General features: G+C 43.5%; 1 protein-coding gene across 4 annotated transcripts in view; it reads right to left on the bottom strand.

The window, feature by feature from the left end:
• Positions 1–12,366, bottom strand: part of NR1D2 (nuclear receptor subfamily 1 group D member 2) — a 28,554-nt gene that overhangs the window by 11,248 nt on the left and 4,940 nt on the right. Inside the window, exons 1-5 of one of the 4 annotated variants that reach the window (XM_077916276.1) lie at positions 7,574–7,671; positions 6,536–6,752; positions 5,223–5,311; positions 4,169–4,313; positions 1,626–2,275 (exon numbers count right to left, since the gene is read on the bottom strand). In XM_077916276.1, the coding sequence (XP_077772402.1) occupies positions 1,626–2,275; positions 4,169–4,313; positions 5,223–5,300 (873 nt within the window). In that variant the 5' untranslated portion in view covers positions 5,301–5,311; positions 6,536–6,752; positions 7,574–7,671. Of the gene's footprint in view, positions 1–1,625; positions 2,276–4,168; positions 4,314–5,222; positions 5,312–6,535; positions 7,551–7,573; positions 7,672–8,137; positions 8,396–12,366 lie in introns of those variants that run through there. The other 3 variants (XM_028751211.2, XM_028751212.2, XM_077916275.1) reach the window with 3 other exon arrangements.

Here is a 12,366-nt window from a genome sequence, read left to right as displayed (position 1 = left end):
GGGTAGGCTCTGGGCCAAATTGGCCAATATGGGAATCAACAGAAGGTTATTACTTCTGATGATTAAGCTTCATGAGAACAATACCCTCCAGATAAGACTCGCACAGGATGGCAGACTCTCTAGAGAAATCCCAGTCCAAAGAGGTGTTAGACAAGGATGCTTATTAGCCCCATTTTTATTTAACATCTATGTTAACTCCCTGATCACATGTTGCCGTGAAATCGAAACCCACCCCCCCGTGTTCTCTAACGGCAGAAAAGTACCTGTTTTAATGTATGCGGATGACGCTGTTCTTCTCTCTCAAACCAAAGTGGGTCTGAAACGTGCCTTAGGAAAGTTTAGTGACCAATGTAACACTGAACTGTTGACAATTAATTTTGCCAAAACCAAAATTGTACATTTTAACCGCTCCTTCAGGAAAGATAATTGGAGCGTAAAGGGAAACGCCATTGAACAGACTAAGACCTTCCAATACTTAGGCATTACTTTCTCTTATAATGCCAAATTGTCAACACACCTGACCACATCAGCTATATCAGCAGAAAGAAGTGCAAATGCCATCCTTAGATTATTCAGAAGGAAAGGAGCTGGCTTCCTCCCGATGGCCCTAAAAGTTTTTCAGGCAAAATCTTTAGCCCAACTCCTGTATGGCTCTCAAATTAGCCCCTCTGCCAACCTTAAGACCCTTGAAACAGTACAATCAAAATTCTTAAGATCATTATTTGCTACCCCAAAGTGTACACCTAATGCAGTCCTAAGGCAAGAGGCAGGACTGCCCAGAGTGGAATTAAAAGTCTGGGAGCAAGCAATATCCCTCTGGCTGAAAATCCATTACAATCCTAAGGGACTGTTACCTTGCTTCCTGGCCGCAGTTCCCTATCCTCCTTGGCTTATGCAAATAACTAATAAGATCAAACAAATTGGCCTAAACCCTGAAAATCTTTTTATTGGAACTCTGAAACTGACTGAATTCTATAAAGGCTGCTTTACACATGCTAAACAGGTTTTAGATTTACAACAATACGCCTAGCCAAGGCTTGTGTTTGAGCACTTCTCCCTCTTCTGGAGCCATTGCGGGGAGTAGTTCACTTCTGCTTCCATTTTTGATTAACTAGAGTTTGCCGAGTTGTGACAAACTGTGGTTAATTTTAACTCCTGTTAGCTGAAGCAAGGCAACCTCATGCCATAGTTTATGCAGATGGCTACATTTCGAGTTTGGATAACACAGCAAACTTTAAAAAACGGGAAGCAGAAGATTCCCAAGATTAGAAACAAACCATATTTGGGGTTGGGGTTTCACAAAATATACCTCAGTTAAACACAATAATAGCAAACATTTCCCACTGTCAGTCATTTTCCCAACCATACTTTCTTTTTTTTCAATTGGAAAGAGGTTCTTTTAGCGATGGGCAAATTGATTTTGGCAACCCCCGCCCCCCAAAAAACACCTCAGTAATCTCCCTCTCGTATTTTTTGTTGTTGTCGTCATTACCCTGAGGATATAATTTCACTAAACAAGGTAGTCCCAGGGAGAAGCCACTCCCAGCCCATGTGACTAGTCTGAACCTACGCCAAGTAACAATCCCTCAGAGAACTGTGCAAGAGAAATTAAGAATTAGTTGTACCAGGTGCCTCCTTTCTCCGGGGTTGCAGGGGTAGGAATTCATAGACACATGCCGAGGAAAGCCACTTTCAGGCCTGCCATTGCAACTTTTTGAGGCGGCGCCATTAGCAATGTTCACCGAATGGCTGTTTGTAAAGCAAAGGTTACTACGCCCATTTGGATAGTGCATGTTGTTTCGCCCTTTGTGTTGTCCAGTGAAATGTTGTTCATTCCCACCATGATGGGCGCAGCTTATGCCACTATTATTGGTTTCGCTGTATTTTAGGTTTCTCTCCATATTCTGGGGCTGCCCAGGAGTTGGGGGGTTTTCGGGTTGCTCCTGGTTATACATAAAGGTATCTTTGTGGGCTCTGGTCACCATGCCAATCACTTCTTCCTTAGCAATGTCAGAGGGGGGAGGGGGAGGAGGGGGGAGGAGGAGAGCAGGAGAAGGAGAAGGAGAAGAACGGCTGCCAGCGTTTTTCTGCTCTTCTTGCCGTTGGGCGCTCAGCTCTTCTTGAGGCAGCAGAAGCAAAGGTTCTTGGCTCTCTTTCGAGGCTTCGCTGGACAAATGATCGCTGAACTGGGTGTTCATCATGGTTTTCATGGCGCTTTGCATCTCGATCAACATCCTCTGCTTCTCACGTTTAGGAATCCGGCCAAATCGAACAGCTTCGGAAAAGGAACAAAACCAAAACAAGACTCTTTAGCTACGCGCGGGCTGACAAATTCTAGCGGAAATGCTGTACAAGCAAACAAAACTCTCTCCTGCTTCAAAAACTCATCAAAACACAGAGAATCACATGCCACTCAGTGCTTTTTTTACTGGAGTACGCAGTCTTTTTTGTTGTTAAAAAGTGTGGCCCTTACCGTAACAACTTCATAGTAAGTACCAGCACTTATTTTTGTAGGGGGGAAAAGCACTGATGCCACTGATTAAACCAATGAGTGTATTTTTGACGGTAGTTCTCCAAACAAGGACTAGGGGACGATGATACTTGTTCTCTGAGCCCAAGGCAGCTTCAGATGTGTGCGGTTTCTCAAACAGGAGATTCGACTGCAAGGCCAAACAGAAAACTGCTTTTGAAAAGGGAGGGAACTTTTACATGATTACATGAAAAGGGAGGGAACTTTTACATGATTTGCTGGTTGAATTGAGCCATATGGAACCCACCTTGCAGCCCCATGATGAAAGGCAGGTTATAAATGCATATACAGTGGTACCTCAGGTTACATACACTTCAGGTTACATACGCTTCAGGATACAGACTTCCCTAACTCAGAAATAGTACCTTGGGTTAAGAACTTTGCTTCAGGATGAGAACAGAAATCGTGCTCCGGTGGCGCGGCAGCAGGAGGCCCCATTAGCTAAACTAGTACCTCAGGTTAAGAACAGTTTCAGGTTAAGAACAGACTTCCGGAACGAATTAAGTACTTAACCTGAGGCACCACTATAGTAGTAGTAATATAATAATAATAATAAATAATTTATACACCGCCCATCTGGCTGTCTTTGCATAAAGTTGCAGGAGGGCCAGAATTCAACTCTCGATGGCTGTGTCTGGAAGACCTTAATATATTTTCGATTCGACTTTGGGGGTTGGAGGGGAGGAGACACACCTTTTGCATTTAGTACCTTTAATATGAGTCTTGAGTAAGTGCATACTTGTTTGGCCGTAAGCCACAACAGTATGAAGGTACTTAACCCAAGGTACCACTGTAAATAAATGTCATAAAAGGGTCATCTGTCTGAGCGGAGGCATTCCCTGGGCTTGAAGAAGCCTAAGGAACTTTACCAGAGAAAGCAACCCATATTGGGCCATATTGGGGCTATTGTGCGTGTTATTGGTTGCTGCGTCAACGGGTGGTGTTGATTGGCTGACGCTTCGGCAGTTGGGCGGGTGATTGGCAGCTTCTGCTGGCGACGGGACAGACGGGAGGCGGATTTAGCAATGCGTGCGGGTGAGCAATCTTCGGCAATCCCCCCTACAAAAAGCTCAACAACTCTGTGCCTCCCCCCCTTTCTTAAATTTGAGCCCCCCAAAATAGGGGGCGTCTTATACATGGGGGCGTCTTATAGACGGAAAAGTACGGTACATTGTCCATTCTCAGTGTAATGGATACAGTTTATATAACGGACAGAAAGCTCATTACCAGGCTTCACGTGCACTACCTCTGTAATCCTTACCACAATCCTGTATGCTCAGTCAGTATTTTCCCAATTTTGCCCCCCCCCCCCAAAGGAAGGAGTGCAACAAAAAAAGTAGCAGGTTGTCATTAAGGCATCTCATAAGTTCACGACTGAGGTGACATTTGAATCAGTTTGCATGTCACACCATTACTCAACACCAGGGTTTCCCAAACGTGGGTCTGCGGCTATTTTTTGGACTACAACTCCCATCATCCCTAGCTAGTGGTCAGGGATGATGGGAACTGTAGTCCAAAAACAGCTGGTTGACCCAAGCTTTTGGAAAAACCTGCTCTAGACCAACTTTTTATAATTAGGTATGAAAAGCACTACAATTCACCTTTTTGAAGCTAACTGCTCTCAATATAGAAACATACCATCTCTTGACATCCCAACCGACAAACATTTTTTGAACCGGCACTGCTGGCACCTGTTCCTATTCATTCTCATTATAGAGCAGTTATTATTCTTCAGGCACTTCTTGTATTTGATATTCTGCTGGATGCTTCTTCTGAAAAAGCCCTGAAAAGAACAAGCAACTGTTAAGTTTCAAACCACCTTTTTTTTGCAAGCAATTTTCAAGCATGCCCCATCAACAGAAACTTGCATTGTAACCTGGAATCTGGCTGTTGACAATAACATGCCAACTGATGTCCCCAAGCAGCAGCTTTTCAACCAAGCACATTTCAGTAGTGCTTTTTTTTCTGGAGGTACTCATAAAGGTAAAGGTAAAGGGACCCCTCACCACTAGGTCCAGTCGTGGCCAACTCTGGGGTTGCGGTGCTCATCTCGCTTTACTGGCCGAGGGAGCCGGCGTACAGCTTCCAGGTCATGTGGCAAGCATGACTAAGCCACTTCTGGCAAACCAGAGCAGCGCACGGAAACGCCGTTTACCTTCCCGACAGAGTGGTACCTATTTATCTACTTGCACTTTGATGTGCCTTTGAACTGCTAGGTTGGCAGGAGCAGGGACCGAGCAACGGCAGCTCAACCCGTTGCGGGGATTCGAACCGCCGACCTTCTGATTGGCAAGTCCTAGGCTCTGTGGTTTAACCCACGGCGCCACCCGCGTCACTCGAGGTACGCATACCCCTCAACATTTTGTGATCCAAGTTTGGCCTCATTGAGGGGCAGTATTTCAATATGAGTAGGAAAATGAGTGTACCCTTAAACATATTTTTTTAATAGAAAAAGCACTGCATTTCAATATTCCAAGTCCTGGACATTGAGACCCCCCAAAGGATGGAAGGTCACAATAACAAGACTCGCTTAGGAGATTCTGGATAGTTTTAAAGCTTGTAGGGTTAGGGTTTTAGAGCTGCAACAAACATTTGCTTCCCCCCCAACCACCAGGGACATCTGCACTTGTCCCTGAAATTCTATTTGCCAACTGCTCCAATAAGATATTCACATTATAAAATTATACTTCACCTTGCACCCCTCACAGGCATGGACCCCATAGTGGAATCCTGAAGCAACATCTCCACAGACTTTACACAGCAGGACCATACCATTAAATTCTATAAATAGAAAAATAAGCATTACAACCTAATAGAAACAACAAATATTTGACTTGCATTACATTCTTTTTGTTAAGAGGCAAATTCCAGTATACCTGAAGGAGCGTCTCCACCCCCATCGTTCAGCCCAGACACTGAGGTCCAACTCTGAGGGCCTTCTGGTGGTTCCCTCACTGTGAGAAGTGAGGTTATAGGGAACCAGGCAGAGGGCCTTCTCAGTAGTGGTGCCTGCCCTGTGGAACGCCCTCCCATCAGATGTCAAGGAAATAAACAACTATCTGACTTTTAGAAGACATCTGAAGGCAGCCCTGTTTAGAGAAGTTTTTAATGTTTGATATTTTATCCTCTTTTTAATATTCTGTTGGGAGCCGCCAAGAGTGGCTGGGGAAACCCAGTCAGATGGGTGGGGTATAAACAATAAATTATTATTATTATTATCATTATTGACAAAATGGGCGTAAAATGAATTCCACACACCTTCCTACTTAGTTGATTCCCTCAACTAAGAAACAAAATTGTACCTAGGCCTTAGAGCGAGGAGTCCCAAACTTGGGTCTCCAGCTGTTGTTGGACTACAACTCCCATCTGCTTAGCAAGTGGGACAAGTACTCAGGGATCATGGGAATTGTAGCCCAACAACAGCTGGAGACACAAGTTTAGGAAAGCCTACTTTAGTAGTTGGCCCAGGGCAGGAGTAGCTAACTTGTGGTTTTCGTGATCTTGCTTCACACTATCCTTGCCTCACACTAACCACTATTCAGATCATTAAGCTGGGGTCAATGGGAGTTGGGAGTCTAATGAGCATAGGCTGGCTATGGTCACTCAAGAACTGAGCTATCGGCCCCAGTCATCATGGCCAATGGTTAGGGTTGATGGGAATCTTACAACATCAAGAGGGCCACAGGATTCTATCCCTTGCCTTAGAACAACTCTAGGAAGCCTGAATAGAATAACCATGCATGTGACCATCACAGAGATGCTTCCCCACTTGGGAACTACTGTAAAAGAGAAAAAATACTGTCTCTAAATTTCCCTCTGCGTTTTGCTGTCTTCAGCCTGCGTGTTTTATCATAGTACCGTCACAAAATCGTAGCACCAAGACAAAATTGTGACGCATGTTCTTAGCATGTTGGTAGAATCTTTTTACTACCAAATGTGTATGTGTGCATATATCCATAGACAATATTTATGCACATATACATATAGATGTAGATACAGTGGTACCTTGGTTGTTGAACTTAATCCATTCGACTCCTGGAACCGTTCAAAAACCAAGGCGTGGCTTCCGATTGTCTCCAGGAGCTTCCACCACTCAATCGGAAGCCGTGTCAGACGTTTGGCTTCTGAAAAACGTTCGCAAACCGGAACAGTCACTTCTGGGTTTGCAGCGTTCGGGAGCAGATTTGTTTGGGAACCAACTCATTCGACAACCAATATACTACTGTATACACACAAATATACCACCAAATTGCAAACAAAGAAACACCCTTGTTATCCGTGAATCATGTTGGAAACAGTTTCCAAGTAGAGTCAAATACAGAATCAACAGTTAGGAAGATTAGCAACCATTTCAGCACCAAGCAAACTCGAGGAAAATTATTTCTAGTTTAGCTCTACAGATAACAACCAAGTTGCTGCTGGCCTCTGGGGGAAAAAACCACACAAGAAATCTTGCAAAAAAAAACCCCAAACCATGTTCTATTACAATAAACCGGGATTTTACACTGGGATTATGTTCTGGGATAGCAGCCCAAGCCAAAATTGCATACAGGCAACTCTCAATTTGTGCAGTGGCAAAGCACACACTTTTCCCTCAGAGATGCCTCTGTTTCAAAAGCATTGGTTACTAGGGGATGGGAAAGACCTTAGCCTGAGACTAGGGGCAGGAGCGCTACCAGTTAGATTAGGCAGCATTGGGTGAGGTGGATCCAGTATGGAATATGGTATCTTATATTCCTTCTACATTTAAAATAATATACTTGGGTGCTGTTACAGATTGAATCTAGCACTATGGAAGATGAGTTTTATTTTGGTGTTCCCACTACTAACCGTGTACAGCGCGCTGCCAAACTTTTACCTACTTTCTGTTTGGTAATTTGCTTCAAATTTACTGTAAGCAGACAATGAGCTGTATAAAAGCAACCTTTTACACAACTGGAAGCCTCAATGGTCTCAAAATGGGGAAGGTTGCTTAACTGGAATGGTTGGAGGGGGACAAGTCTGGGGGTCCTTTCATAGTCAGATCTCGACTTTTAAACTTACTTGTGGACCACAGGACAACATGGCCTGTTGGCACCACTTTGCACTGTGAGGCAGGAGCTCCAGTTTGCCAGAGGTTGAGAACCAGAGCTACAGTCTATCTAGAAGGAAGGAAGTCAGAGGTTAAGCACTGAATGTTAAGTGCTACAGGCTCTAGGCAGAAGGATGCCCTCAGGCTGCAGACAAATATATTTATTTAGTGTGGACAACATATCAACAATCAATTCAGATGTTATGTTTGCCAATCATGGTTTGGAGATTGGGAATTCCCAATGTGTTTAGAGGCTTCTTCCTCCAGCTCCTCCCTTTTAGGTTTTGCTATAACCATAGCATGCCATTATGCCCGAATCGGGACTAAATATGGATAGTGCTAACTAGGAGAATCTCCAAACCATGGTTTGAAGTATCCTGATTTGTAGTCAAAGCCAGACCAGGCCCAGTAGCAAAGCACATGGGAGAAGATGGAGCCCTAAGCACATTCCCTCCCATTCTCCCAACCATAGACTGGAAACATGATGCCTGAATTGAGCCTAAACAAAAGCAGAGCTACTACAAATGAATACTTACTTGTAAGTCCACCATGACCCTTGGCCAATGCAGTTACACTTGGCTGGCTGGCCTTAACGCGGTCATCTAACTGGTCATTCTTTGGTACTCCATCAGAGCCCTCTTTGCTCTTGCTGCTAGAGCTGCCGTCTGAAGAGGAGCTGTTTGGTGACTGCGGTACAGGTGACGAGGACAGGAAGCTGCTCTCCGATCCCTCGCTGTGGCACGAGGCAGGGCTAGAGGCTGAACTTGAAGAGCTGATGTAAGCAATCACACCACCTGTCGAAGGAAGCAGGAATACGTCTACCAGATCACAGATCTACTTTACAACCCACTTCCAGAAGTCTCTCCCACACCACATGTAAACAACCCCCTGTTCCAAATGCCTTTCCAGTGTTCAGAATCGGATCACGATACATACTGTAGTGTCTTGCTTTTAGCAACGTGTTCCGAAACAAGACACAGTTTATGAAATTAGTTAAGAATGGAAAGTAGAAAATGCAAGCATTTGATAGCTTTTGTTTCTGAAATATTGGAAGAAAGGGAATCAGTGGGATGGACTTGTTAAGTATTCTATACGATTTATGCTGTATGTGTGATGTTCCATTCTTATTTTTATCTTTTGTCTGTAAGCCGCTTTGGGATTTATTTGAATAAAAAGCAGCATAGAAATAGAAAAAAGAAAGGAATGAAAGGAAAAGACAAGACTTGAGACTGCAGGTAGATTTTCCTTTTCTTTCATGTCTATGCGACAGCAAGCTTAAAACACGTGCACATGTGTGTTGACAGAAAAGCATTATAAAAGTGTAACAGATAAATAATAGATAAGTCTTCGCACCAACAAAAACTATAATCCTTATTTATTTCACATGTATCACGTTCTTCCACTCAAAGGAGCTCAGGGGAGCTTGCATATGGTTCTTTAACAGGCTCCATGGCGGGTTTAGCTTCAGCGCCATTGTGTACTGACAGGCCTCCCTCTGGGCATCAAAGTGGCACGGTCTCAAAAACAACAAAAAGGAAGAAAGAAGTATTTTCATCCATGAAGGATGAACAGAAAGAAAAACATGGAGCAATTTGCTTGGCGCACCTCTATAATTCACCAGGGACTGCCGCTTTTCGAAAGACAAATGGGTATCTCTACAAATAATAATTCAACAATGAAAGCTTCTCCCAAAGAACCCTGGGAACTGTAGAGAGCCTTTTGTTGAACAATCATAGTTCCCCTTCACAGAAAGACAATTCCCTGGGTTCTTTGGAATGAATGAAAGACAATCAGGGACAGATACTCCCCCAGGGGTAAATTTTTCACAAGAACATAAATAAACTCAGGCTGCGATGGTCTCAGAACTTACTCTGAAGAAGTCCTATGGTCAACAATGGGACAACTCTGTTGGATCTCTGAACACCCTCCAGAGACTCAACAAGAGGTTTTTCTTGCCCTAAAACCTCCTTTTTCGGCCAAAAAAGCTTGGGCTTTCTCTCCTGAAAAAACCCTCGCCTGCAAACAGGTCCCGCGCTCCGCCGGAAGTCGAGAGATGCATCTTCAGTCATACACGGAAGGGAGTCAGTTTGTGTGTTGAAAAAGATCCCAAGGTCATATGACAGCTGAATAACCCCTCAGAGAACACAATTCCTAGAACAAATGATTTTTTTTATTTTTTATAAAAATGTACTTTTTGAAACCAGCTTGCTTCTCACTCTCATTTTTCTAAGTGAACTTATGTATCTCACAGCTTTCAAAATATTATTGTTAGGATTCTGTCTGAGTTTCTCTCCCTTCGTTTATTATTAGGTGGAAAAGCCACTTTCCAGTGATTGCAAAGGGGGAAAAAGAAAATTCTGCATTAGCAGAATTTCAAAACCTACAAATGAACTTTCCCCTCTCTTGGAATATACAAGTCTCAAGTCAAAGAGCCTTATTTTAATTACATTTTCTGTGAAGACACGAGACTGGCATTCTACTTTAAGATTATTGCAGGTGCTTCATTTGGTATTTGTGTTTTTTGTTTGTTTGTTTTTCTTGTTGTATAAATAAAAAACTTTAAATAATTTTTTTAAAAAAGATTATTGCAGGTGCTTCCAAATGGGTACTTATCATGGGATTCAAACTCCCCACGCATGCATGACTACAATCTGGAGGGCATCAAAGTCTGTTCCCCTTCCCTGTTTAATGCGGACTTCCTCTTCCAGGGGGAAATAAAATAAAAACAAGAAACCTAAAACCCTGTTGCCAACAAACCATTTGCTGCATTAAAAGACCGCTAAAGGTAAAGGGACCCCTGACCATTAGGTCCACTCGTGACTGACTGGGGTTGCGGCGCTCATCTCGCTTTATTGGCCGAGGGAGCCAGCATACAGCTTCTGGGTCATGTGGCCAGCATGACTAAGCCGCTTCTGGTGAACCATGGAAATGCTGTTTACCTTCCCGCCGGAGTGGTACCCATTTATCTACTTGTACTTTGACGTGCTTTCGAACAGCTAGGTTGGCAGGAGCAGGGACCGAGCAACAGGAGCTCACCCCGTCGCAGGGATTCGAACCGCCAACCTTCTGATCGGCAAGTCCTGGGCTCTGTGGTTTAACCCACAGCGCCACCCGTGTCCCGCATTAAATGAACTTGCTTGCAAATTCAGCCCAATTTGGAAGTACCCCACAACCCAACATTAGCTGTTTCCTAAAGCAAAGACTGGTGCAATTGTGTGTGGGGGGGGGGGGACTGACGCACACCTAGGTCTACAGCTACTATCATATCATACAGGCTTCTTCATAACAACTGATGTGCAGGAGCTGATCTTTCAGACTGAGCCCATTTTCTCCAGGTTCCTGCAAGTGCCAGAAAGAAAAATCACCCCCATTCTCAGGGCACGCCACCACCGCCCGTGGAATAGCTTGCAACATGGTGACAGCCACCATGTGGCATTTGTTATGTGTGAATCAGGCCCAAGGCAGCAATCCAGAACATGCTTACTTGAAACTGAAGAGATCAGGCATTATATTGAAGGCTGTTGCTTTTCTGTTAATGTCTCTGTAACTGCTTTCATGACCTATTACTAGGAAGTATTTTGGGGAGAAGGGAACAGGTAAAATGTATTTTCAGGGAGCATGTTCCCTCTTACATTCATGCTCCTAAGTAAATGTGCACAGGTTTGCAGTCTAAATGTCCTTCAAACATTGTGATTCTCAAGAATCCTTAAGAAAATATATTCATAGTGAGATTACCCTCCACAAAGAATAATTTATAAAATCATGGCACAGTCCTAACCTCTTCACATATGCCAGGTTAACGTTTGTCATGGGAAAGCTCTAATTCATAAGTAACCATGATAGTACCAATGGAAGAAGCAGATTCAGGCCACAATGAAAATAACGTAAGGCTTAGGGCTCCATAATTATTTATATTTAAGAGAATTATTAGCATTCCAGTGACACATTTGGTAATGAAGCTTTGTATCAAAGGAGAAGCCCCATTTCAAATAAAACATGAAACGCTTTCAAAACTTTCAACGGCATTCAAATTTGGACATATATAAACCCACATCCTAGCAGTGTCATGTGAAAAATGCTACTATTATGTGTGAAAAGACATTGACACATGTGCACAGAATAATGCAAATTATTATAATTATAGTTCACTGGGCATGTGCTTTGCCAGGAAGTCATTATGTAACCTACTAGCATAGTCTCAATATCAGTTTAGTAAGGAAGTTTAACATACGCATAAGCAGTCATGTGTAAATGTGTACAATGACTCAGGCAGGGAAAATGCTTAACAACCTACACACAGGCTAAATAATAAGAAGCATGGAGTTGGGACTTACAGGGCAATGACACCCCCCCCCCCTTGGAAACAAGCAAGCATTTACATATCCAAGGATCTCTATTAGGAGTGGTGCTGTTTCATATTCACAAAGGATCTTGCTCACAACAAATCGCTCAGGGTGATGAAAACAAGAGAGAGAGAGAGAGGGGGGGGGGCCATGAAGAGCTCTAAAAGGATTTGTCCAAACTAAATGAATGGGCAACAAAACAGCAACTGAAGTTCACGGTTCACTTTAAACGTAGAATGGTGCACAGGGAAGGGTGCAGAGAAAATAAATTCACACATACACAAGAGGGGAGCTTAACTGGGTGTGACTAGGATCCTAGTAGGGTCACGGTAGGTAGATTTGTGAAAACATCAACTCGATTTGCAGTAGCAGCAAGAAAGGCAAACTCCGTTTTTAAGAATTATTAGGAATGGGAGTGAAAA

Source organism: Podarcis muralis, chromosome 12 (assembly GCF_964188315.1).
Source record: "Podarcis muralis chromosome 12, rPodMur119.hap1.1, whole genome shotgun sequence".
NCBI classification, from domain to species: domain Eukaryota; kingdom Metazoa; phylum Chordata; class Lepidosauria; order Squamata; family Lacertidae; genus Podarcis; species Podarcis muralis.
Note: the sequence above shows the minus strand (reverse complement) of the source record. Positions and strands in the feature narration are given on the sequence as shown.